This window comes from Ylistrum balloti, unplaced genomic scaffold (assembly GCF_031769215.1).
Source record: "Ylistrum balloti isolate Yb309-2 unplaced genomic scaffold, AGI_CSIRO_Ybal_v1 Utg370448, whole genome shotgun sequence".
NCBI lineage: Eukaryota > Metazoa > Mollusca > Bivalvia > Pectinida > Pectinidae > Ylistrum > Ylistrum balloti.
In genome coordinates, this window is record NW_026782298.1 from 889,196 (window position 1) to 916,933 (window position 27,738).

A 27,738-nucleotide genomic window follows, 5' to 3' on the forward strand; every position below is an offset into this window, starting at 1 on the left:
CTTAAACACAAATGGAGGGTGTGAACTAGATAACGGAGTGATACTGTGTAGTCGGCTTAAACACAAATGGAGGTGTGGACTAGATAACGGAGTGATACTGTGTAGTCGGCTTAAACACAAATGGAGGGTGTGAACTAGATAACGGAGTGATACACTTACTGTGTAGTCGGCTTAAACACAAATGGAGGGTGTGAACTAGATAACGGAGTGATACTGTGTAGTCGGCTTAAACACAAATGGAGGGTGTGAACTAGATAACGGAGTGATACTGTGTAGTCGGCTTAAACACAAATGGAGGGTGTGGACTAGATAACGGAGTGATACTGTGTAGTCGGCTTAAACACAAATGGAGGGTGTGGACTAGATAACGGAGTGATACTGTGTAGTCGGCTTAAACACAAATGGAGGTGTGGACTAGATAACGGAGTGATACTGTGTAGTCGGTTTAAACACAAACGGAGGGTGTGAACTAGATAACGGAGTGATACACTTACTGTGTAGTCGGCTTAAACACAAATGGAGGGTGTGAACTAGATAACGGAGTGATACTGTGTAGTCGGCTTAAACACAAATGGAGGGTGTGGACTAGATAACGGAGTGATACTGTGTAGTCGGCTTAAACACAAATGGAGGTGTGGACTAGATAATGGAGTGATACTGTGTAGTCGGCTTAAACACAAATGGAGGGTGTGAACTAGATAACGGAGTGATACACTTACTGTGTAGTCGGCTTAAACACAAATGGAGGGTGTGGACTAGATAACGGAGTGATACTGTGTAGTCGGCTTAAACACAAATGGAGGGTGTGAACTAGATAACGGAGTGATACTGTGTAGTCGGCTTAAACACAAATGGAGGGCGTGGAATAAGAATCAGATTAGCGTTGACTAGCACTTGTTAGGGTTGATAGGTAACCGGATGTCCCACTTACTTAAATGGAGACGGATAAGTCCCTGGATCCACGGCATTGTAGTCCCGTAGGTATCGCTTCTGCGTAGCCTTAAGGCCAGTGGCGCCGTTTTTGGTAACAGTCACAACCGGAAAATTCATCTGAAGTGTCCATGTGTCCATGATTTCCTTCACGTCAGTCCGTGGTTTGTTCTCCTTCATAGATTGCTAGAGAAACAGACAACCATTAGATATACTGTCTCTCCATCCTTAATGTGTTGCTAGAGAAACAGACAAATATTAGTTACACAGTCTCTCCATCCTTAATGTGTTGCTAGAGAAACAGACAAATATTAGTTGCACAGTCTCTCCATCCTTAATGTGTTGCTATAGAAACAGACAAATATTAGTTACACAGTCTCTCCATCCTTAATGTGTTGCTAGAGAGGGGTGCATTGAGAAGTATAAGTAACCCATTCGACTGTCTCTGATACAATGTACACCGCTTTAGACTCTGTGGGGAGTGGCTATAGAATTCTCCAAGTGTTCTACAGTGACAATTACAGACACTGCAAAACCCATGACAGTGTTGAAGCATGAAAATGAAATACATTGACAAATTCCAGTTCATCCGTCATGTCTTTGATCTGGAAGTTTGCGCTGTTACGCTAGGATCTATCTTGTTCGAAACAACATTGAGTAGCATCAAATGATTTGTCAGTGGGTGTGCTGGTAAAATGAGTCACGGTGATTTGTCAGTGGGTGTGCTGGTAAAATGAGTCACGGTGATTTGTCAGTGGGTGTGCTGGTAAAATGAGTCACGGTGATTTGTCAGTGGGTGTGCTGGTAAAATGAGTCACGGTGATTTGTCAGTGGGTGTGCTGGTAAAAGAGTCACGGTGATTTGTCAGTGGGTGTGCTGGTAAAATGAGTCAGTGCTTTGTCAGTGGGTGTGCTGGTAAAAGAGTCATAGTGCTTTGTCAGTAGGTGTGCTGGTAAAAAGAGTCACAGTGATTTGTCAGTGGGTGTGCTGGTAAAAGAGTCACAGTGATTTGTCAGTAGGTGTGCTGGTAAAAGAGTCAGTGATTTGTCAGTGGGTGTGCTGGTAAAAGAGTCACAGTGATTTGTCAGTGGGTGTGCTGGTAAAAGAGTCACGGTGATTTGTCAGTGGGTGTGCTGGTAAAAGAGTCACAGTGATTTGTCAGTGGGTGTGCTGGTAAAAGAGTCACAGTGATTTGTCAGTGGGTGTGCTGGTAAAAGAGTCACAGTGATTTGTCAGTGGGTGTGCTGGTAAAAGAGTCACGGTGATTTGTCAGTGGGTGTGCTGGTAAAAGAGTCACAGTGATTTGTCAGTGGGTGTGCTGGTAAAAGAGTCACAGTGTTTTGTCAGTGGGTGTGCTGGTAAAAGAGTCATAGTGCTTTGTCAGTGGGTGTGCTGGTAAAAGAGTCACAGTGATTTGTCAGTGGGTGTGCTGGTAAAAAGAGTCACAGTGTTTTGTCAGTGGGTGTGCTGGTAAAAAGAGTCACAGTGTTTTGTCAGTGGATGTGCTGGTAAAAGAGTCACGGTGATTTGTCCGTGGGTGTGCTGGTAAAAGAGTCACGGTGATTTGTCAGTGGATGTGCTGGTAAAAGAGTCACGGTGATTTGTCAGTGGGTGTGCTGGTAAAAGAGTCACAGTGTTTTGTCAAGTGGGTGTGCTGGTAAAAGAGTCACGGTGATTTGTCAGTGGGTGTGCTGGTAAAAGAGTCACAGTGTTTTGTCAAGTGGGTGTGCTGGTAAAAGAGTCACGGTGATTTGTCAGTGGGTGTGCTGGTAAAAGAGTCACAGTGTTTTGTCAGTGGTTGTGCTTGTAAAAGAGTCACAGTGTTTTGTCAAGTGTGTGTGCTGGTAAAAGAGTCACGGTGATTTGTCAGTGGGTGTGCTGGTAAAAGAGTCACGGTGATTTGTCAGTGATTTGTCAGTGGGTGTGCTGTGTAAAAGAGTCACGGTGATTTGTCAGTGGGTGTGCTGGTAAAAGAGTCACGGTGATTTGTCAGTGGGTGTGCTGGTAAAAGAGTCACAGTGTTTTGTCAAGTGGGTGTGCTGGTAAAAGAGTCACGGTGATTTGTCAGAGGGTGTGCTGGTAAAAGAATCACAGTGTTTTGTCAGTGGGTGTGCTGGTAAAAGAGTCACAGTGTTTTGTCAAGTGGGTGTGCTGGTAAAAGAGTCACGGTGATTTGTCAGTGGGTGTGCTGGTAAAAGAGTCACGGTGATTTGTCAGTGGGTGTGCTGGTAAAAGAGTCACGGTGATTTGTCAGTGGGTGTGCTGGTAAAAGAGTCACGGTGATTTGTCAGTGGGTGTGCTGGTAAAAGAGTCACAGTGTTTTGTCAAGTGGGTGTGCTGGTAAAAGAGTCACGGTGATTTGTCAGTGGGTGTGCTGGTAAAAGAGTCACGGTGATTTGTCAGTGGGTGTGCTGGTAAAAGAGTCACAGTGTTTTGTCAGTGGGTGTGCTGGTAAAAGAGTCACGGTGATTTGTCAGTGGGTGTGCTGGTAAAAGAGTCACAGTGTTTTGTCAGTGGGTGTGCTGGTAAAAGAGTCACAGTGTTTTGTCAGTGGGTGTGCTGGTAAAAGAGTCACGGTGATTTGTCAGTGGGTGTGCTGGTAAAAAGTCACAGTGATTTGTCAGTGGGTGTGCCGGTACTTTCTAACTGGTTGAAAACACACTTAACTTCGTTACTTACGTTTCCAAGAGCGAACCACAAGTCATCGTGGAAAGCTGCCCCGTAGGCCAGGTTACTGAGGTACGCCTGTGGAAAGATAATAAGTAAACTGTACTGGTGGAGAAATCAGTAGAATATATAAGGATCAACGTGAACATGTTTGTGTGATTTCAATCAGAAGTCACAGTTAGTGAGTATACTACAAAGACGTCAGTTTGGGATGATATAAGTGACAGGATATGTGTCAGTTTGGGATGATATAAGTGACAGGATATGTGTCAGTTTGGGATGATATAAGTGACAGGATATGTGTCAGTTTGGGATGATATAAGTGACAGGATATGTGTCAGTTTGGGATGGTATAAGTGACAGGATATGTGTCAGTTTGGGATGATATAAGTGACAGGATATGTGTCAGTTTGGGATGGTATAAGTGACAGGATATGTGTCAGTTTGGGATGATATAAGTGACAGGATATGTGTCAGTTTGGGATGGTATAAGTGACAGGATATGTGTCAGTTTGGGATGGTATAAGTGACAGGATATGTGTCAGTTTGGGATGATATAAATGACAGGATATATGTCAATTTGGGATGGTATAAGTGACAGGATATGTGTCAGTTTGGGATGGTATAAGTGACAGGATATGTGTCAGTTTGGGATGGTATAAGTGACAGGATATGCGTCAGTTTGGGATGGTATAAGTGACAGGATATGTATCAGTTTGGGATGGTATAAGTGACAGGATATGTGTCAGTTTGGGATGGTATAAGTGACAGGATATGTATCAGTTTGGGATGGTATAAGTGACAGGATATGCGTCAGTTTGGGATGGTATAAGTGACAGGATATGTATCAGTTTGGGATGGTATAAGTGACAGGATATGTGTCAGTTTGGGATGATATAAGTGACAGGATATGTGTGGTCTGTAGCCCACTGTTGATAGCTTACCGTTAGTCCTCGTTTAAACGTGTCCTCACCAAGAAAGAACCGCATCATACGGATGATACTCGCTCCCTGTCAACAACACACAACGGACACAATATATATATATATAGTGAATTACTGGTGAATTGTTATAATTGAGATGCAGTAGACAAGGATGTGTCCCTCAAAACATATATATATATATATACATCTATTAGGAAATAAAACAACAGCATTACATTTGATAGATATAAGTCAAATCAAAAGAAATCTCGATTTCTTATTAGAAAATACGAATAGGTGATGACGTCACGAACCGGAATAAGATATACCAAAGTAAGAACTGAAAAGGTCAGCTTATAGGAGAACATAGTATCTATGCTGAGAGTCAATAAACAGGTTTATCTCAAGAACACAATTTACTATAGTCAGTGGCACAGGTCTCTATATTAGCTTTTACTGACAAACTACAGACAGGTTATATACAACAGATTTAAAATATTCCATAAAGTTTTTCCATTCTATTCAATAAGTTTCAAACAGACAGACACAATGGCGTATTTAGAGATTCTCCATCGATGATTACAAACCTTCCCATACGATATACGGTCAAATATTTCATTGATTTCGTCAGGATGTGATACTGGAACGTACACCGGATGTGACGTCACCAGTCCGTCAAAGTTGAAAACGCTCTGCACATCCTCAACAACAAACTGGTCAAACTGTTAGAAAACAACATTAAAAGCCGAGTGAAATAAAGCTGTAAACTGATACAAAAAGCTGAAATTATCATGTTTTAAAGTATAAATAAATAATTTACATCAGTATAACTGGTTAAACTCGGAATCGGGCAGTGCCTTTAAAGAGCCGAACTTACATGCCACAATGACATACTCGGTTGAAAGCATCATGGTCAGTGATTCAAGAGATGAGGAATTGGAGCGCTACAGCGAGTGATCGATCTCACTATTAATGTGACGTTTTTCGTGCACTGCTTGACTGATATTAATTCTGCCAATTTATATTAAATCATCGATATATTTAGTGAAATTTAGAAGCTATACAATCAAAGCGAAAATGCTGTCATAGTATTTTGATCAGTAATAAAGTTAGCTACGGGTAAAGGGCAGAAAACATGTCATTCATTTTGGGATGTTCCATGCCCTTTCACTTACATAATATTTTTTCTCAGATGGATTAAATCCTGGGACCTCTCGTCTTAGACAGGAACTAAGCGTGGTTTACATATGTTACCGGTATAGAGCTAATTAATATTAATACTAATGTTAGCTACGGGTAAAGTGCAGATCACCTATGCTCTATGACCTTTACTTTCGGAAGCTCCATGCCTTTCAGTTCCGAATGGATCATGTCCTGGGATCTCGTCTTTGATGTGAACTAAATGTGATCTTGCACATGTGACCAGTACAGAGGTTAGCTCTCCCTACACTTTATACGTTAACATATTCACGTCCTCTCTCCATCATTACGCACGCGCTCTAAATATTTACATATATCCATCACAACACGCTTAATTTTATAAAAATTAACATAAACTCGACATCCATCTATTTATCAAATTGTAATGCATTTTATATCCTTTAAATCTGGGTACGTTAAGCGCTATGGACTTTTACAGCCAAACGCAAATATTGGCAAATACATTAAGATTTATAACGATATCGTCAGCTCAGTCATATTTAAATCTGCTCAGCCCAAATCTCTGAATTGAATGCGATGAAAGTTTTGAAAACTGCACAACGGAATACCACTGCAAGAATTATACAGAAAACACTATTAAATCAGTGAATGCGCGATCGTGAACACTTAAGGGTGGACAAGTTAAATAATCTTCATGTCAAATGGGGGACAAACCATCTTCCAGTCTGTACGTGAACACTGAGGACAACAGTTATATAATCTATATATCTAGTGGGGGACAAACCATCTTCCAGTCTGTACGTGAACACTGAGGACAACAGTTATATAATCTATATATCTAGTGGGGGACAAACCATCTTCCAGTCTGTACGTGAACACTGAGGACAACAGTTATATAATCTATATATCTAGTGGGGGTACAAACCATTTTCCAGTCTGTACGTGAACACTGAGGACAACAGTTATATAATCTATATATCTAGTGGGGGACAAACCATCTTCCAGTCTGTACGTGAACACTGAGGACAACAGTTATATAATCTATATATCTAGTGGGGGACAAACCATCTTCCAGTCTGTACGTGAACACTGAGGACAACAGTTATATAATCTATATATCTAGTGGGGGACAAACCATCTTCCAGTCTGTACGTGAACACTGAGGACAACAGTTATATAATCTATATATCTAGTGGGGTACAAACCATTTTCCAGTCTGGATGAACATAATCCACCCCCATGTACTCCACAAAGCTGGCAAATCCTTCGTTGAGCCATAGATCGTCCCACCAGGACGGCGTGACAAGATTCCCGAACCACTGTAACACAAAGACATGTTGATATAGTATTTAAACAGGTAATTATCTGTTATTAGAACAACATATGTCAGGGGAAAATATGATATGATTAGTACGCAAAAATTATAAAAATTAGATGTTACAGATAATTGATACAACACTACTTACAAAGTGCAAGCAGGTTAAAGACAATCATAACACAATCAAGTTTGCAAACATTGTGGTTATAGGATCGGGCAACTCCTGGTAATTAACAGGCGGAGTCAATTCACGAGAGAAAACTACAGACCCTGATGAGTCAGTTCACGTGAGACAACAACAGACCCTGGTCGTTATCTGGTGAGTCAGTTCACGTGAGACAACAACAGACCCTGGTCGTCATCTGGTGAGTCAGTTCACGTGAGACAACAACTGACCCTGGTCGTTACCTGGTGAGACAGTTCACGTAAGACAACAACAGACCCTAGTCTTTACCTTGTGAGTCACTTCACGTGAGATAACTACAGATCCTGGTCGTTACCTTGTGAGTCAGTTCACGTGAGACAACTACAGATCCTGGTCGTTACCTTGTGAGACAGTATACCTCTGAAACAACAGCTACTCATATATACCTGGTGAGCAAGTTCGTGGGAGACAACTACAGCAACCCTTTGTTTGTTAACCTCTGATGACTCCATTGGGTCGTACAACATGGCTGTCTCTCGGTAGGTTATTAGTCCCCAGTTTTCCATGGCGCCAGCAGCGAAGTCAGGGATAGCGATCATGTCTGCGGTGTAGAAACAGTAAAGCACTCTTTACGATGATCTAACAGCGACATTTTGATAACGTCGTCTCATAACTAAACCGGGACAAGACCTATCTACACGACATACAACTTCACTGTAACAGACATCATGTGATTAAAACTTATCCGGAATTCCATTTAACAACACGACACACAACTTCACTGTAACAGACATCATGTGACTAAAACTTATCCGGAATTCCATTTAACAACACGACACACAACTTCACTGTAACAGACATCATGTGACTAAAACTTATCCGGAATTCCATTTACCAACACGACACACAACTTCACTGTAACAGACATCATGTGACTAAAACTTATCCGGAATTCCATTTACCAACACGACACACAACTTCACTGTAACAGACATCATGTGACTAAAACTTATCCGGAATTCCATCTATCTATACGACACACAACTTCACTGTAACAGACATTACATAACTTAAACGTATCTGGAGTCCGAGCTTTCAACTTTGTTGTTATCGAAGTACAGAGAATATGAAACATTAACTCTCTAAACAACTTTATCGAAAATCACTCCCTTCAAATAATTGAATACTGTATTCTGTTCGCTTCCTTTGCAAAATTTGGTAAAGAAATTTTCCACGCAGCCAGCCGATGACCAAATTTGGTAATCTCTCAGAAGTGTGTGTATCTCGCTTCTATATTACCGAATACTTATTACCGATCTGTGTTATATCAAAACCACACAATGTTAGAGTTATCTCCCATCAACCATGATGGATCAGTTACCCTGACATTTCCTCATTTCTTGTATAGTTACCCTGACATTTCCCCATTTCTTGTATAGTTACCCTGACATTATAACATTTCTTGTATAGTTACCCTGACATTTCTTGTATAGTTACCCTGACATTTCAACATATCTTGTATAGTTACCCTGACATTTAGAGTTACCCTGACATTTCTTGTATAGTTACCCTGACATTTCCACACTTCTTGTATAGTTACCCTGACATTTCAACATTTCTTGTATAGTTACCCTGACATTTCAACATTTCTTGTATAGTTACCCTGACATTTCAACACTTCTTGTATAGTTACCCTGACATTTCAACATTTCTTGTATAGTTACCCTGACATTTCAACATTTCTTGTATAGTTACCCTGACATTTCTTGTATAGTTACCCTGACATTTCTTGTATAGTTACCCTGACATTTCAACATTTCTTGTATAGTTACCCTGACATTTCAACATTTCTTGTATAGTAACCCGGACATTATAACATTTCTTGTATAGTTACCCTGACATTTCAACATTTCTTGTATAGTTACCCTGACATTATAACATTTCTTGTATAGTTACCCTGACATTTCAACACTTCTTGTATAGTTACCCTGACATTTGAACATTTCTTGTATAGTTACCCTGACATTTGAACATTTCTTGTATAGTTACCCTGACATTTCAACATATCTTGTATAGTTACCCTGACATTTCAACATATCTTGTATAGTTACCCTGACATTTCAACATTTCTTGTATAGTAAACCTGACATTTCAACATTTCTTGTATAGTTACCCTGACATTTCTTGTATAGTTACCCTGACATTATAACATTTCTTGTATAGTTACCCTGACATTTCCACACTTCTTGTATAGTTACCCTGACATATCTTGTATAGTTACCCTGACATATCTTGTATAGTTACCCTGACATTTCTTGTATAGTTACCCTGACATTTCTTTTATAGTTACCCTGACATATCTTGTATAGTTACCCTGACATTTCAACATTTCTTGTATAGTTACCCTGACATTTCAACATATCTTGTATAGTTACCCTGACATTTCCACACTTCTTGTATAGTTACCCTGACATTTCCACACTTCTTGTATAGTTACCCTGACATTTCAACATTTCTTGTATAGTTACCCTGACATTTCAACATTTCTTGTATAGTTACCCTGACATTTCTTGTATAGTTACCCTGACATATCTTGTATAGTTACCCTGACATTTCTTGTATAGTTACCCTGACATTTCCACATTTCTTGTATAGTAAACCTGACATTTCAACATTTCTTGTATAGTTACCCTGACATTTCTTGTATAGTTACCCTGACATTTCTTGTATAGTTACCCTGACATTTCTAGGTATAGTTACCCTGACATTTCTTGTATACCTACCCTGACATTTCTTGTATAGTTACCCTGACATTTAACATTTCTTGTCCATAGTTACCCTGACATTTCATAGTTACCCTGACATTCATACCCTGACATTTCTGACCACATTCTTGTATAGTTACCCTGACATTTCTTGTATAGTTACCCTGACATTTCTTGTATAGTTACCCTGACATTTCTTGTATAGTTACCCTGACATTTCAACATTTCTTGTATAGTTACCCTGACATTTCTTGTATAGTTACCCTGACATTTCTTGTATAGTTACCCTGACATTTCTTGTATAGTTACCCTGACATTTCAACATATCTTGTATAGTTACCCTGACATTTCAACATTTCTTGTATAGTTACCCTGACATTTCCACACTTCTTGTATAGTTACCCTGACATACATTTCTTGTATAGTTGTCCCTGACATTTCTTGTATAGTTACCATGACATTTACTTGTAGGTTACCCTGACATTTCAACATACATCTTGTATAGTTACCCTGACATTTCAACATAGGTCTTGTATAGTTACCCTGACATTTCAGGTTCTTGTATAGTTACCCTGACATTTCCACACTTCTTGTATAGTTACCCTACATTTGTTGTATAGTACATACTTAGGTACAGTTACCATGACTTGATAGTTCCTTACATACCTAGGTAGGATCTCCTGTCCATACATACCTAGGTAGTTCTGTCCATACATACGTAAGTTATGACATTTCTTTTGAATAGTTACCCTGACATCTCACATATTTTATACCCTGACATAATTGTATAGTTACCCTGACATTTCAACATATTTTCATAGTTACCCTGACATTTCAACATTTCTTGTATAGTTACCCTGACATTTCAACATTTCTTGTATAGTTACCCTGACATTTGTTAGTCACATAGTTAGTCATTGACATTTCTTGCCTAAAGTTGCCTGACATTTCAACATTTCTTGTCATAGTCACCCTGACAGTAACTGATTTCTTGTATAGTTACCCTGACATTTTTTCTTGTATAGTTACCATGACGTTTCTTGTCATTGTCATGTATTAAAGCTATATCGTGTGGCCCCATGAACATTGTATATGTCATTAACATACCCACCTTGTGATACAGGAGAGTGACATTGCTACATCGGCCTTCTCATTAGTTTGCACTATGTAAGGGGAATGAAATTAATGACGGATTCGTCTCCGATTACAAATCTACTACTAAATTCAGCCCCTCCATAATAAGATCTCGTGAAATTTGGTCATCAAATCAAACTTTCACGAATTCATCAACCTCAGTAACTGTACATTGGTTATTAAAACTTATAGAGTCATGTCAATTCTAATTCCGGTTAACGTGTGAGAATTTTTGTTTTCGTTCCGTTTTTTTTTCTGAGGAGTAATTTGGATCAAACCTCAATGTTGTTACTAAGAAAACTACACGCGTTGAATCATAAATGAATATTTCTTTCTGTTTGGGGTTGGAAGTTTATTTTTCTGTGAAAAATGGACAAATCGTTCTCCGGGAATTACGACGAGTATGATTCAACATGGTTTCTTGCGAAAATCCATCTATGTTTGTGGGACATTAAATTAGTAGAAGTATTATCAAAGTGGTATTAAAGACCTTTCTATACCTGAGAATGTATGCCTTAAGTTTCTTGTAACTAATCAACGACTGCCGTAACTTTCGGATTTAGTTTCACTCTAGAAAAAGTAATAGCAGGTGTTAACACCATAAAAAACTCATTTCTAATAGATATTACATTTACGACCACGGAACTTTTCAAATTACAAATTATCGTCTAAGTAATTTACTTAATTTAATGTGTTTTGGTACATTTTGTAAATTAGCTGTTGGTCTAGATATAGAAGGTTGAGAAGGGGGGAAATGCTAACCTGGGGTTCAAGTGAGGGGTCCTAATGTTAACACCAGTGGGGTACAGGTGATGGGTATTAATGTTAAGGCCGGTGGGGTACAGATGAGGGTTACTAATGTTAACACCAGTGGGGTACAGGTGAGGGGTATTAATGTTAAGGCCTATGGGGTACAGATGAGGGTTACTAATGTTAACACCAGTGGGGTACAGGTGATGGGTATTAATGTTAAGGCCGGTGGGGTACAGATGAGGGTTACTAATGTTAACACCAGTGGGGTACAGGTGAGGGGTATTAATGTTAAGGCCTATGGGGTACAGATGAGGGTTACTAATGTTAACACCAGTGAGGTACAGGTGAGGGGTATTAATGTTAAGGCCTATGGGGTACAGATGAGGGTTACTAATGTTAACACCAGTGAGGTACAGGTGAGGGGTATTAATGTTAAGGCCGGTGGGGTACAGATGAGGGTTACTAATGTTAACACCAGTGAGGTACAGGTGAGGGGTATTAATGTTAAGGCCTATGGGGTACAGATGAGGGTTACTAATGTTAACACCAGTGAGGTACAGGTGAGGGGTATTAATGTTAAGGCCGGTGGGGTACAGATGAGGGTTACTAATGTTAACACCAGTGGGTACAGGTGAGGGGTATTAATGTTAAGGCCTATGGGGTACAGATGAGGGTTACTAATGTTAACACCAGTGAGGTACAGGTGAGGGGTATTAATGTTAAGGCCGGTGGGGTACAGATGAGGGTTACTAATGTTAACACCAGTGGGGTACAGGTGAGGGGTATTAATGTTAAGGCCTATGGGGTACAGATGAGGGTTACTAATGTTAACACCAGTGAGGTACAGGTGAGGGGTATTAATGTTAAGGCCGGTGGGGTACAGATGAGGGTTACTAATGTTAACACCAGTGGGTACAGGTGAGGGGTATTAATGTTAAGGCCTATGGGGTACAGATGAGGGTTACTAATGTTAACACCAGTGAGGTACAGGTGAGGGGTATTAATGTTAAGGCCGGTGGGGTACAGATGAGGGTTACTAATGTTAACACCAGTGGGGTACAGGTGAGGGGTATTAATGTTAAGGCCTATGGGGTACAGATGAGGGTTACTAATGTTAACACCAGTGAGGTACAGGTGAGGGGTATTAATGTTAAGGCCGGTGGGGTACAGATGAGGGTTACTAATGTTAACACCAGTGGGGTACAGGTGAGGGGTATTAATGTTAACACCAGTGGGGTACAGGTGTGGGGTACTAATGTTAACACCAGTGGGGTACAGGTGTGGGGTATTAATGTTAACACCAGTGGGGTACAGGTGTGGGGTACTAATGTTAACACCAGTGGGGTACAGGTGAGGAGTACTAATGTTAACACCAGTGGGGTACAGGTGTGGGGTACTAATGTTAACACCAGTGGGGTACAGGTGTGGGGTACTAATGTTAACACCAGTGGGGTACAGGTGAGGGGTACTAATGTTAACACCAGTGGGGTACAGGTGAGGGGTATTAATGTTAACACCAGTGGGGTACAGATGAGGGGTATTAATGTTAACACAAGTGGGGTACAGGTGAGGGGTATTAATGTTAACACCAGTGGGGTACAGGTGAGGGGTATTAATGTTAACACCAGTGGGGTACAGGTGAGGGGTATTAATGTTAACACCAGTGGGGTACAGGTGAGGGGTATTAATGTTAACACCAGTGGGGTACAGATGAGGGGTATTAATGTTAACACCAGTGGGGTACAGATGAGGGTTACTAATGTTAACACCAGTGGGGTACAGGTGAGGGGTATTAATGTTAACACCAGTGGGGTACAGGTGAGGGGTATTAATGTTAACACCAGTGGGGTACAGGTGATGGGTATTAATGTTAACACCAGTGGGGTACAGGTGAGGGGTATTAATGTTAACACCAGTGGGGTACAGGTGAGGGGTATTAATGTTAACACCAGTGGGGTACAGGTGAGGGGTATTAATGTTAACACCAGTGGGGTACAGGTGAGGGGTATTAATGTTAACACCAGTGGGGTACAGATGAGGGGTATTAATGTTAACACCAGTGGGGTACAGATGAGGGTTACTAATGTTAACACCAGTGGGGTACAGGTGAGGGGTATTAATGTTAACACCAGTGGGGTACAGGTGAGGGGTATTAATGTTAACACCAGTGGGGTACAGGTGATGGGTATTAATGTTAACACCAGTGGGGTACAGGTGAGGGGTATTAATGTTAACACCAGTGGGGTACAGGTGAGGGGTATTAATGTTAACACCAGTGGGGTACAGGTGAGGGGTATTAATGTTAACACCAGTGGGGTACAGGTGAGGGGTATTAATGTTAAGGCCGGTGGGGTACAGGTGAGGGGTACTAATGTTAACACCAGTGGGGTACAGGTGAGGGGTCCTAATTTTACAACCAGTGGCGTATAGGTGATAGCGAAAGTCTTTCCTTAGTATGATCATCCAAAGTCAACATTCCAAGCATCACAAATAGAAATAAAAGCTTATTTCTGTACTTAGACCATATCGTAAAATTCTTGTGTATCAACTTTTAATAAGACTTTACGGAGTAAACAATGTATGATTAACACATCTGTTATCAAAATATTGGAATGCTTCCGGTTTACTTTGTTATAAAGCTCCCGGAAATAACGTTTATCTTAACTTACACGTAAAGACTGACTGCTGAAGACGGCAGGCCGATTACATACAGATCACATTTTCAATTTTAACCTCGAACTAGATATGCGATTTAACACGTCTTAAAGGATTTGGCCTCGACTAACCACTCTGTCTCTGTATATCCCTGATTGACAATCCAATTAACACGGCGTTCAAATGAATGCAAAACATAAGGCACAATTGATGCTTACAATTAGATAAAGAAATTAGTGTGTACTTTTCATTAGCTAGCAGCCTTGTTCACGCCGCTCATAGCCCCTATAGACCATCAAGCCATGATTCTTTTTCATTAAAGGAAACACCAATTTCTACGGGAATAGTACACACGGAAAAAGTACAATTGTTTAAAATTTCATTAGTGTTCATAAGACATACAACGTTTTGCTAATAAGGAGTAAATGTTGTGGTAGTCACGTGATCCACGAGTGTCGTGAGGTCGGTAGAAACAGCACTCATCGTCTATTGATAACGCACTAAAGGATGTCTGACACCCGTAACATTGTTAAATTCATTGTGATTGGTTTAGACTTACCATAACATTGTCAAATTCATTGTGATTGGTTGAGACTTACTGTTACATTGTCACGTCCCTTGTGATTGGTTGAGACTTACCGTTACATTGTCACGTTCCATGTGATTGGCTGAGACTTTCTGTTACATTGTCACGTCCCTTGTGATTGGTTGAGACTTACCGTAACATTGTTATATTCTTTGTGATTGGTTGAGACTTCCTGTTACATTGCCACGTCCCTTGTGATTGGTTGAGACTTACTGTTACATTGTCACGTCCCTTGTGATTGGTTGAGACCAGCCGTTACGTTCTATTATTCCTTGTGATAATTCGAGACTCACCATTACATTGTTTCGCGTCAGATTACTGGTTTTCTCGAAGTCGGATACAATGAAGGCCAAGAGATATGTCGACATTGCCGGTGTTGTATCGAACACGTCGGCGAACCAGCCATCGGCTCTGTAATGTAAATCGTCAGAAAATCACTTTTCCCCTCTAAATTTTCATTCAATAATTAGAGCAAAAATCACATCAAACTCTATATAAAACAATCAATCCTCAAATTTGTAAATATCGTTTTAACGTCGAGTGAAAGCGAGGTTTTTACAACGTTAAAGACTTTTCACGAAAACATACCGAACTACTGAAATAACCTTGGTTTTCTCAACGTTTAATTCTAATAATGATAGGATTAATTAAAAGACTAAGACGCAAAAACTTTCTTCACAAAAGACGTTCTATGTAGACCGAGACATCCACACTTCTCTTACACCGTTCTGTGTATACCGAGACATCCACACTTCTCTTACACCGTTCTATGTAGACCGAGACATCCACACTTCTCTTACAGCGTTCTATGTGTACCGAGACATCCACACTTCTCTTACAGCGTTCTGTGTATACCGAGACATCCACACTTCTCTTACAGCGTTCTGTGTATACAGGGACATCCACACTTCTCTTACAGCGTTCTATGTATACCGGGACATCCACATTTCTCTTACAGCGTTCTGTGTATACCGAGACATCCACACTTCTCTTACAGCGTTCTGTGTATACCGAGACATCCACACTTCTCTTACAGCGTTCTGTGTATACCGGGACATCCACACTTCTCTTACAGCGTTCTATGTAGACCGAGACATCCACACTTCTCTTACAGCGTTCTGTGTATACCGAGACATCCACACTTCTCTTACAGCCACACTTCTCTTACAGCGTTCTGTGACATCCACATACCGTTCTGTGAGACATCCACACTTCTCTTACAGCGTTCTGTGTATACCGAGACATCCACACTTCTCTTACAGCGTTCTATGTATACCGAGACATCCACACTTCTCTTACAGCGTTCTGTGTATACCAGGACATCCACACTTCTCTTACAGCGTTCTGTGTATACCGAGACATCCACACTTCTCTTACAGCGTTCTATGTATACCGGGACATCCACACTTCTCTTACAGCGTTCTGTGTATACCGGGACATCCACACTTCTCTTACAGCGTTCTATGTGTACACCGAGACATCCACACTTCTCTTACAGCGTTCTGTGTATACCGAGACATCCACACTTCTCTTACAGCGTTTTGTGTATACAGGGACATCCACACTTCTCTTACAGCGTTCTATGTATACCGGGACATCCACACTTCTCTTACAGCGTTCTGTGTATACCGGGACATCCACACTTCTCTTACAGCGTTCTATGTGTACACCGAGACATCCACACTTCTCTTACAGCGTTCTGTGTATACCGAGACATCCACACTTCTCTTACAGCGTTCTGTGTATACAGGGACATCCACACTTCTCTTACAGCGTTCTGTGTATACAGGGACATCCACACTTCTCTTACAGCGTTCTGTGTATACAGGGACATCCACACTTCTCTTACAGCGTTCTGTGTATACCGAGACATCCACACTTCTCGTACAGCGTTCTGTGTATACAGGGACATCCACACTTCTCTTACAGCGTTCTGTGTATACCGGGACATCCACACTTCTCTTACAGCGTTCTATGTAGACCGAGACATCCACACTTCTCTTACAGCGTTCTATGTATACCGGGACATCCACACTTCTCTTACAGCGTTCTATGTATACCGGGACATCCACACTTCTCTTACAGCGTTCTGTGTATACCGGGACATCCACACTTCTCTTACAGCGTTCTGTGTATACCGGGACATCCACACTTCTCTTACAGCGTTCTGTGTATACCGGGACATCCACACTTCTCTTACACCGTTCTGTGTATACCGAGACATCAACACTTCTCTTACAGCGTTCTGTGTATACCGCGACATACACACTTCTCTTACACCGTTCTGTGTATACCGAGACATCCACACTTCTCTTACAGCGTTCTATGTGTACCGAGACATCCACACTTCTCTTACAGCGTTCTGTGTATACCGGGACATCCACACTTCTCTTACAGCGTTCTGTGTATACCGAGACATCCATACCTCTCTTACAGCGTTCTGTGTATACCGAGACATCCACACTTCTCTTACAGCGTTCTGTGTATACCGAGACATCCACACTTCTCTTACAGCGTTCTGTGTATACCGAGACATCCACACTTCTCTTACAGCGTTCTGTGTATACAGGGACATCCACACTTCTCTTACAGCGTTCTGTGTATACCGGGACATCCACACTTCTCTTACAGCGTTCTGTGTATACCGAGACATCCACACTTCTCTTACAGCGTTCTATGTGTACCGGGACATCCACACTTCTCTTACAGCGTTCTATGTGTACCGGGACATCCACACCTCTCTTACAGCGTTCTGTGTATACCGGGACATCCACACTTCTCTTACAGCGTTCTGTGTATACCGAGACATCCACACTTCTCTTACAGCGTTCTATGTGTACCGGGACATCCACACTTCTCTTACAGCGTTCTATGTGTACCGGGACATCCACACTTCTCTTACAGCGTTCTGTGTATACCGAGACATCCACACTTCTCTTACAGCGTTCTATGTGTACCGAGACATCCACACTTCTCTTACAGCGTTCTATGTGTACCGGGACATCCACACCTCTCTTACAGCGTTCTGTGTATACCGAGACATCCACACTTCTCTTACAGCGTTCTGTGTATACCGAGACATCCATACCTCTCTTACAGCGTTCTGTGTATACCGGGACATCCACACTTCTCTTACAGCGTTCTATGTGTACCGGGACATCCACACTTCTCTTACAGCGTTCTGTGTATACCGAGACATCCACACTTCTCTTACAGCGTTCTGTGTATACCGGGACATCCACACTTCTCTTACACCGTTCTGTGTATACCGGGACATCCACACTTCTCTTACAGCGTTCTATGTGTACCGGGACATCCACACCTCTCTTACAGCGTTCTGTGTATACCGGGACATCCACACTTCTCTTACAGCGTTCTATGTGTACCGGGACATCCACACCTCTCTTACAGCGTTCAGTGTATACCGAGACATCCACACTTCTCTTACAGCGTTCTGTGTATACCGGGACATCCACACTTCTCTTACACCGTTCTGTGTATACCGGGACATCCACACTTCTCTTACACCGTTCTGTGTATACCGGGACATCCACACTTCTCTTACACCGTTCTGTGTATACCGAGACATCCATACCTCTCTTACACCGTTCTGTGTATACAGAGACATCCATACCTCTCTTACACCGTTCTGTGTATACCGGGACATCCATATAAACAAGTTTTGCCAATGCGCGGTTTATTTAGAGTACATTAATCTTTTATGTTATGGATGACAAACACGGAAACATAATTTAAACTGATCCTTAAATACATGGGACCATCTTGTATCCCGTCCGTGTCATTAAACATACATAGCTATTGATGGAGAGTTCTGTATGGTACTAGTATGACCTCGTTTGACCTCGTTTCCTATTCTCAGCAGATACAGGACCGATCCTTTCTTATACCGGTATAACCTCTTTCCCTTTCTCTACAGATAGAGCCTCAATCCCTCTTCCTACAGATAAAACCCCTTTCCTTCCTCCTACATATACGTCGTCATTCCCTTCTACAGATACGACCTCTTTCCCTCCTTCTACAGAGACAACCTTCTTCCCTCCTCCTGCAGATACAAACAAATTCCCTCCTCCTGCATATACGTCCTCGTTCCCTTCTACAGTTACAACCTCTTTCCCTCCTTCTACAGATATAATCTCTTTCCCTTCTTCTACCGATACAACCTCTTTCCCTTCTTCTATAGGTACAACCTTATTTCCGTCTCCTGCAGATAAACCTCTTTCCCTCCTCCTATATATACAACTTCTTTCCCTCCACTTACTGACCCAACTTCTTTCAAATGCAGCCCTGTTTCCTCTGCCTAAAGTACAACCTCGTTCCCTCCACCAACAAATAAGCCTCGTTCTCGCCTATCAGATACCGCCGCTACAATCTCGTTTCCTTCCATCAGATACTACAGATACAGCCTCGTTCCCGCCTATTTGATAGCAAAGATATATACTTCTTTCACAGTCTTATTCCTTATTATTAAATACAACAAGTACAGCTTCATTTATACCTGTTAAATTCTACGTTGTACAGATAGAGCCTCGCTCCCATCTGTTGGATACTATCGATACAGCCTCGTTCCCTTCTAGTTCCTGTCGGGTAAATTTACCCCTCTGTACCTCAAATTTCGGTTGATTATCACGCTCTCGTTCGTTAATTACTGACACGCTATCTGATCATTGTCTCTAATTTTCTCGAATCAAGGGAGATAATGACACCTCTGTCACGTTAAACTATCGCCAATCAAGAGAAAATCAATTTCCGTACTTGGAGCAATGTTAACGGTGTCCGGCAGTAGCTGACACTATAACAGGACGACACACGGCCGCATCACGCGTACTGTCACTGTCACATTCGTGTATTGTGGGCCAGCATTATATAAACTATTTACACGGGCTCCCTTGAGACATCACGGATATTGTAAATAATTATGTAAATACCAATAGATCTGTAAATGTCAACAGATCCCTTGTGAATAACGATGAATTATTGCTATGGTTACTGTACCTTAAACATACTTACAAAAACACACATATAGGCGTTATTCAATATGATGACGTTTGTATTTCGCATTGGTGACCTTTGAAGCGGATCAAGGTCAAGTGAATTTTAACGATTTTGCTGAGGGAAAACCTCAACCACCTGCAAGAATCACTACAATTCATCCTTCTCTTTGTTTAAATATTTACGTCCACACATGCCAACATTCAAACGTGATAAACGACGGACAGATGGACGTGCGAACACAGGAGGTACAAAGGATTAGCAATATGTTCAAAGGTCTTTCATGCCATGCCGAAAATCTCAACCTCAGTTCATTATATCATATTTAAATTCAATTATATATCCATGCACAGAATATCGTAATTGCATTGAATTGTGCAACATGTGTCACAGAGTCATCCCCTACATAGATACAAACAATGATACACACGGACGGACAGGACGTACATATAACAACATGTGTCACAGAGTCACCCCCTACATAGATACAAACAATGATTCTCACGGACGGACAGGACGTACATATAACAACATGTGTCACAGAGTCATCCCTATATAGATACAAACAACATATAACAACATGTGTCACGTCTCCCCTTACATAGACACAAACAACACACAGGGACAGGACGTACATATAACAACATGTGTCACAGAGTCATCCCCTACATAGATACAAACAATGATACTCACGGACGGACAGGACGTACATATAACAACATGTGTCACAGAGTCACCCCCTACATAGATACAAACAATGATACTCACGGACGGACAGGATGTACATATAACAACAGGTGTCACAGAGTCACCCCCTACATAGATACAAACAATGATTCACACGGACGGACAGGATGTACATATAACAACATGTGTCACAGAGTCATCCCCTATATAGATACAAACAAAGATATTCAAGGATGGACAGGACGTACATATAACAACATGTGTCACAGAGTCATCCCCTACATAGATACAAACAATGATACTCACAGACGGACAGGACGGACATATAACAACGTGTGTCACAGAGTCTCCCCCTACATAGACACAAACAACACACAGGGACAGGACGTACATATAACAACATGTGTCACAGAGTCATCCCCTACATAGATACAAACAACACACAGAGACAGGACGTACAAACAAGACAAATTGGCGTTACAAAGTTTTATATCTTATGCAGTATCTCTATATCAATACACAGGGGAGGGACCACGTCTACCAATACCGAGACACAAAACCATTTTGGTTATGATGACGAGATTACATCGTCGTCATGTAGGAGGATGACGTGGCTGCGACATGTTGCCTAAACATTGCATTTACGATTGTTTTGGAATTTCTTGATTCTTTATCAAATGATTGCTAGATTTGGATCCTCGCTGCCTGTGATTGTTGTAGACAAGTAGTGAGGTATACAGAGCCTTGTGCATAAAATGAAAGGAAACGTAAATACACGTATATAATACTCCGGCCCAAAATTCAACAAAAAAACATTCAATGGCGAAAATGTATAGCAAATACAATTTAAACATTAAACTATGACCTTGACCCTCTGACCCCTACAATTTATTTCGTATCCAAGCTGACCGAAGAGTCTATTACACTTGGGAAAAAATGTTTATAGTTTTTGAACTAGCGACTACAGGTTTGGGGATTGGGAGGGGGAGTGGCAGTTCATATTTCAAATTCTAATCACTCGTTTATTGCCTAATGGTTGGAATCGTGAGCACAAACATTAATTAAAATTTATATCTTGTTAAGGTCAAATTGTAAAGGTCAAGGTCACTATCTTACCTTTCTTCTGAATATTTGAGTGGAGTATTACATATGGCTTTTACAGATCCTTTTCGCATTATAGTAATGTCAAAGCGGGCTTTCAAAGCGGGCTCGTCGAAACATGGAATGACATTTCGAGCAGCCACTGGGGCTAGGAAGGTGGCGCACAGGTATCTGAAAAGCACAAAACGGGCTATCAGGAGAGTACACACAAGGGAGATTACTCCATGGTCTCTCCTGTTAAGGATGTCAGGTCATCTGCTGGATAGTCTGGGGCAAAAGGTTTTAAGCTAAAATGCAACAATTGTTAGTGGGGTAGCGTTAAAAAACAGCCCATACAGAGGTCGGTAACGTAACAAACAGCAATCGAAACCTCTCGCATCTTGTGTATTAGATGGCCAAGATTGCAGAGGTGTTCCGATTCATTCATGGCGCATTCTTCATCAATCTCACCTATTCTCTGTCGTGATAATTGGCATATTTGATAGTGATACCATGTGACTTTTTCTGACCAATACGATGTCAAATCTGGCTTTGATCCCGGGCTCATCAAAACACGGAAATGTCTTCCTGGCATCAGTTGGCTGGAACTGAGTCGTGGCTATGTACCTGAAACACAAGCTTGGTTATTCGGACAGAAAACGGGGGGACCAATATGGATATAAATGTCCGAAGTGAGTTACTGTCACTAGGGAGGGAGTCTATAATAAGAATACACATCGCATTGTATATTCTATTTCGCACGGACAACAGATCCTTTTCTGAAACTATGAAACTATACGACGACTGATATGTATCATATACTTTATGAAAAACATTATCAGTTATTTGCACATGGATGTCCTTGTGAAATAAGCAGAATGTTATCAGCCATTCCTAAATCAGGTGAAAATTTCGGTCATTCGGTGAAGTGATGGAGGTATCAGCAGGACAGTATTGTGCCTAAGGAAATCGTTTGTATATAAAAATAAAGCAGCAGTATAGGGTTCTGTTAACCTGTACAGAAGGTTTCTCACTGGATTCATGTTGATAAATTGTAGATCAAAATTCATCCCGCCATCAATATACTAATAGAGAATAGAAAAGATATTGATTACTTAATAGATATTATGTAAATATTTAATTACTGACATATTTAACAACCCGACAAATGTGTATATCAGTAGTATACTGTACATAATGTCAACAGCACATCTCTGTACCAGATGTGTACCTTACAATGTTATAACACCAACACATCTCTGTACCAGATGTGTACCTTACAATGTTATAACACCAACACATCTCTGTACCAGATGTGTACCTTACAATGTTATAACACCAACACATCTCTGTACCAGACGTGTACCTTACAATGTTATAACACCAAACACATCTCTGTACCAGACGTGTACCTTACAATGTTATAACACCAAACACATCTCTGTACCAGACGTGTACCTTACAATGTTATAACACCAAACACATCTCTGTACCAGACATGTACCTTACAATGTTATAACACCAAACACATCTCTGTACCAGACGTGTACCTTACAATGTTATAACACCAAACACCTCTCTGTACCAGACGTGTACCTTACACTATGGTAACATAATTATTGATAAATACTTATTAAATCATTGGTTTAATGTCACTTTTTAATATGAAATTAACATTTTTTCAAATTTTCAAAATTCTGGTTGCTATGGTAACATAATTATTGATAAATACTTATTAAATCATTGGTTTAATGTCATTTATGAATGTTCCACATATATTTTATTTCTTTGTTATGTTGACTAAGTTTATAGATGGAACTATATAATGTTTGTAGTTACGTTATGTGTGAGCGGATGCTAACCGTTTGGAAGGAGGTGATAGGGTCTAGGGATGCAGTAATTTGGTGCTATTTTTAGCACGCTATATAAGTAAAGGGCACTGACCACCACTGGTCAGAGACCTTTCGGACATCATGGAGGAACAAGGTCAGTAGCATCTTTTATTTATATGACTTGCTGTCAAAGTTTATTGTCATTTAAATTCCTTTTCCCACCTCCTCCCCCTGCGGTCCTCCCGTCATCTTCATTAATTGTGGTACTTATTTTGTCTGTTGGTTACATAATAACTACCTTGTAGTTGTTGCATACTTTTTGACTTTGTTATGGCCTACTTTTTATTTTCCTATAGTGGTTAAAGAAATAATTCTTATTTGCTTATCTTATGACTTCGTCGTGAACTGAAGTTTCTTTATTACATGTTGTATATCTCTTTAGATATATCTTAAATACTCAATAAAGGGGTTATTTTCCGTCATTCAAGGCTAGTTGCTTGTCTGTTTTTTTTTCCCATTTCATTGTTTCATTTAACAAACGCGTTTTGGTGTACATATGTCGAGGGGCGTTTTTCTGACTCCCATCTTAGACTTGTTTAATGTTTTTTCATAACATTGTTAACAAAATAATTTGATATATGATGTACATTCAGGAGAATTTACATATGTACATTTATATATATATATACGTCGTTAATAAAAACGGCCAATTTCAATTCCTATTGAGTCCTTGTTGTTTATTTACAAGTCTAACTAGCTTGCCATTGTAGCTGTTCATAGTGGAATCATTTGTAAAACATGTTATTTGTCAAAAGAATTAGAAAGTTTGTATTCCAATGATTCTAAATATATAGGGGTTGCTTACCAAAAAGTTGGCTGGAAAAGAGTGTAAATTCATGTTGAAGCAAAATGACATTTTTTCTTAAGTATCATTAAAAATTCAGGGGTTAATGTTTTTCTCGGCTGAGAATCGTTTGAAAAATTGTCATCGTACTGTTAACAAAAAAGGATACATTTCAAAAGTCTGCAAAATGAATGAATTAACTAATATAAAAAAAGACTTTCACTAAAGGTACTGATTCAGAATAGGCTGGAGTTATGTGTACAAGGATAAAATAAAATGAGAAGTTAACGGACTTAATGAGTCACAAATGTACATTCTATAGCACGTCCCGAGCCGTCCTACTCCGACCGTCCCGAGCCATTCTACGCTAACCAGTTCGTCCCGAGCCATTATACACTAACCAGTCCGTCCCGAGCAATTCTACACTAACCGGTCCGTTCCGGCCATTCTACTCTAGCAAGTTCGTCCCGAGCCATTATACACTAACCAGTCCGTCCCGAGCCATTCTACACTAACCAGTCCGTCCCGAGCAATTCTACGCTAACCAGTCCGTCCCGAGCCATTCTACACTAACCAGTCCGTCCCGAGCCATTCTACGCTAACCATTCCGTCCTGAGCTATTCTACACTAACCATTCCGTCCCGAGCCATTCTACGCTAACCAGTCCGTCCCTAGCCATTTTACACTAACCAGTCCGTCCCGAGCCATTATACACTAACCAGTCCGTCCTGATCGTTCTACACTAACCACTCCGTCCCGAGCCATTCTACTCTGACCAGACCGTCTCGAGTTAGTCCACTTTAACAAGTTTTCCTCGAGTCGTTCTACACTAACCAGTCCGTCCCGAGCCATCATACACTAACCAGTCCGTCCCCGGCCGTTCTACTCCAATCAGTTTGTCCCAAGCCGTTCTACTCCGACCAGTCGGAGCCGAGCCAATCTACTCTGACCAGACCGTCCCGAGCTAGTTTACTAAAACCTGTTTTCCCGAGTTGTTCTACTCTGACCAGTCCGTCACGGACCGTTCTACACTAAACAGTCCGTCCTAAGCTGTTCTACACTAACCAGTTCGTCCCGAGCCGTTCTACTCCGACCAGTCTGTGCCGAACCGTTCTTTCCTGTCCAATCCCGTCCCGAGTCGTTCTAATCTGACCAGTTGGGTTTGCGGGAACGAAAATGACAACCACGAAGAAGCCGATACTAAACCATATAAGACGACTCTGATATGTTGTGCCTATGGCGGGAGTTTGCCCATAACATGTATGTGTGTCATTGGGACTTTAGATCAATCCATTTATACAGTTTAACTTAATAATGACCATGGGGTGGAGTTATTTACTAAGTTCAATTGTAGCTGACGGTTACTTACACAGATTCGTTGCCCCTTTTGTACGAACTCAGATACAGTCCGTGCAAGTCATCTTTCAATGGCCCCACGAAAGCCAGAGCTAGATGATAAAACTTAGTCGGTACAAGATCCCTGCTGAGGTGGACGATCAAAAACTGTCGTTCCGTGTCCAACTCGAAGCTCGTCATTGATAGCGCAGGTTCAGTCTGGTCTTCCGCTGTAACTTGTATACTTCCGGCGGTGATATTGAGAAGGTTGATATGTACGGTAATGTTCCGAGTGGCTTGTACACATTCCATTCGTATATCTACGTCTCCGTCAAAGGTGAAGGTCGACGGGTCGTCCGCGTACATGTTCGGTTTCAATTCGACTTTATACAGTTCAGGTTTCAGGGAAGTGGGCAGCCGTACATCAACAGTCTGAGAGGGCGCTTCCGTTGTGACAGATGGCGCCATTGTCGTATCTGGAGGTGACGTCACAGCCGGACATGCGGTACCTGTAATGATGAAAAAGAATGATCATAACAACCCAGCAAATTTAAAACCTAGGTAATTCACTGTGATGGCGGAGAGCCTCGCTTTGACGCCATTTCGTGACACGCCACAAATCCCTTTAGTAATGGACGCCATGTACATCCCAAGGAAAAGAATGACATTGTCTCAGAAATGCTATTATTATGAAAAAAAAACATATAAATATCACAGATTTGAATTAACAAAATGCAATAAAGCTTGCATTAGGAAATATATTTCATTAGTACAACATTAATACATTACAACAAAGGAACTAATGTGTTATATTATTTAAAAAGTTTAAGGTGAAATGGAATTGAAAAAATAAATTAATTAAGTTTCATTATAGTACTTTTGTAGACTTTCACGTGCCTGCGTCGACATAACGATAAACAATTAAAGGCTATTATAACTAGTTATTAGATAGAACAACAGTTCATGAAAAACAGAACCAGATTGATACAATTAATGATGAACTATTGACAATGGGTCAGTCTCCATGTCGGGTGTACCAACTCTCACTATGAAGGTCTGTTCCAAGGCCTCGAGTCCCCGGTTATCCGAACAGAATTTAGTGAAATAGTTAAATGAAAGTTTGTCAGTTTAATAAAACATCCTAGCAATAAAAACAAACGCATATATTGTAATTAGACACTCATTAAAACATCAATTGTTATTTCAAAAACAAACAAACACACGAATTGGAAGCTTAAAAGGGGATGGGATTTCTACAAGCGTATTGCGTTGAAGAGAACAAACTTATTTGATATTAAGTATGATTTGTAATGAATTTCTTATATTTCCACGTATTTCTGAAATGACCGGATTGACACTGATACCCCAATACAAAGGAATAAGGTCACACAAACAAGTGCTTGTCTCTCGTTACTTAATTTCCAAAGTAACAAATACACTCCTTTGTGTCCTTCGTGTAAGCTCTATGTATCCTTTGTGTAAGGCATATACATCATTTGTGTAAACTCTATACATCCTTTGTGTAAGCTCTATACATACTTTGTGAGAGCTCTATATATCATTTGTGTGAGCTCTATATATCCTTCGTGTAAGCTCTATATAACCTTTGTGCAAGCTCTATATATCCTTTGTGTAAGCTCTATACATTCTTGTGTAAGCTCTATACATCCTTTGTGTAAGTTCTATATATCCTTTGTATAAGCTCTTTATATTCTTTGTGTAAGCTCTATATATCCTTTGTGTAAGCTCTATACATCCTTTGTGTAAGCTCTATATATCCTTTGTGTAAGCTCTACATAACCTTTTTGTAAGCTCTATACATCCTTTGTGTAAGCTCTATATATCCTTTGTGTAAGCTCTATATATCCTTTGTGTAAGCTCTATACATCCTTTGTGTAAGCTCTATATATCCT

At 40.7% G+C, this 27,738-nt stretch overlaps 1 protein-coding gene across 1 annotated transcript in view; it reads right to left on the reverse strand.

Annotated features, from left to right (window-relative positions):
* LOC132554885 (aminopeptidase N-like) overlaps window positions 1-26,293 on the reverse strand; it is a 49,172-nt gene extending 22,879 nt beyond the window's left edge. Inside the window, exons 1-10 of the mRNA XM_060219218.1 lie at window positions 25,860-26,293; window positions 22,286-22,441; window positions 15,257-15,448; window positions 8,185-8,213; window positions 7,591-7,769; window positions 6,887-7,000; window positions 5,108-5,242; window positions 4,542-4,607; window positions 3,610-3,675; window positions 932-1,116 (exon numbers count right to left, since the gene is read on the reverse strand). Of these exons, the coding sequence (XP_060075201.1) occupies window positions 932-1,116; window positions 3,610-3,675; window positions 4,542-4,607; window positions 5,108-5,242; window positions 6,887-7,000; window positions 7,591-7,769; window positions 8,185-8,213; window positions 15,257-15,448; window positions 22,286-22,441; window positions 25,860-26,293 (1,556 nt within the window). The remainder of the gene's footprint in view (window positions 1-931; window positions 1,117-3,609; window positions 3,676-4,541; window positions 4,608-5,107; window positions 5,243-6,886; window positions 7,001-7,590; window positions 7,770-8,184; window positions 8,214-15,256; window positions 15,449-22,285; window positions 22,442-25,859) is intronic.
* Window positions 26,294-27,738: the final 1,445 nt, after the last annotated feature.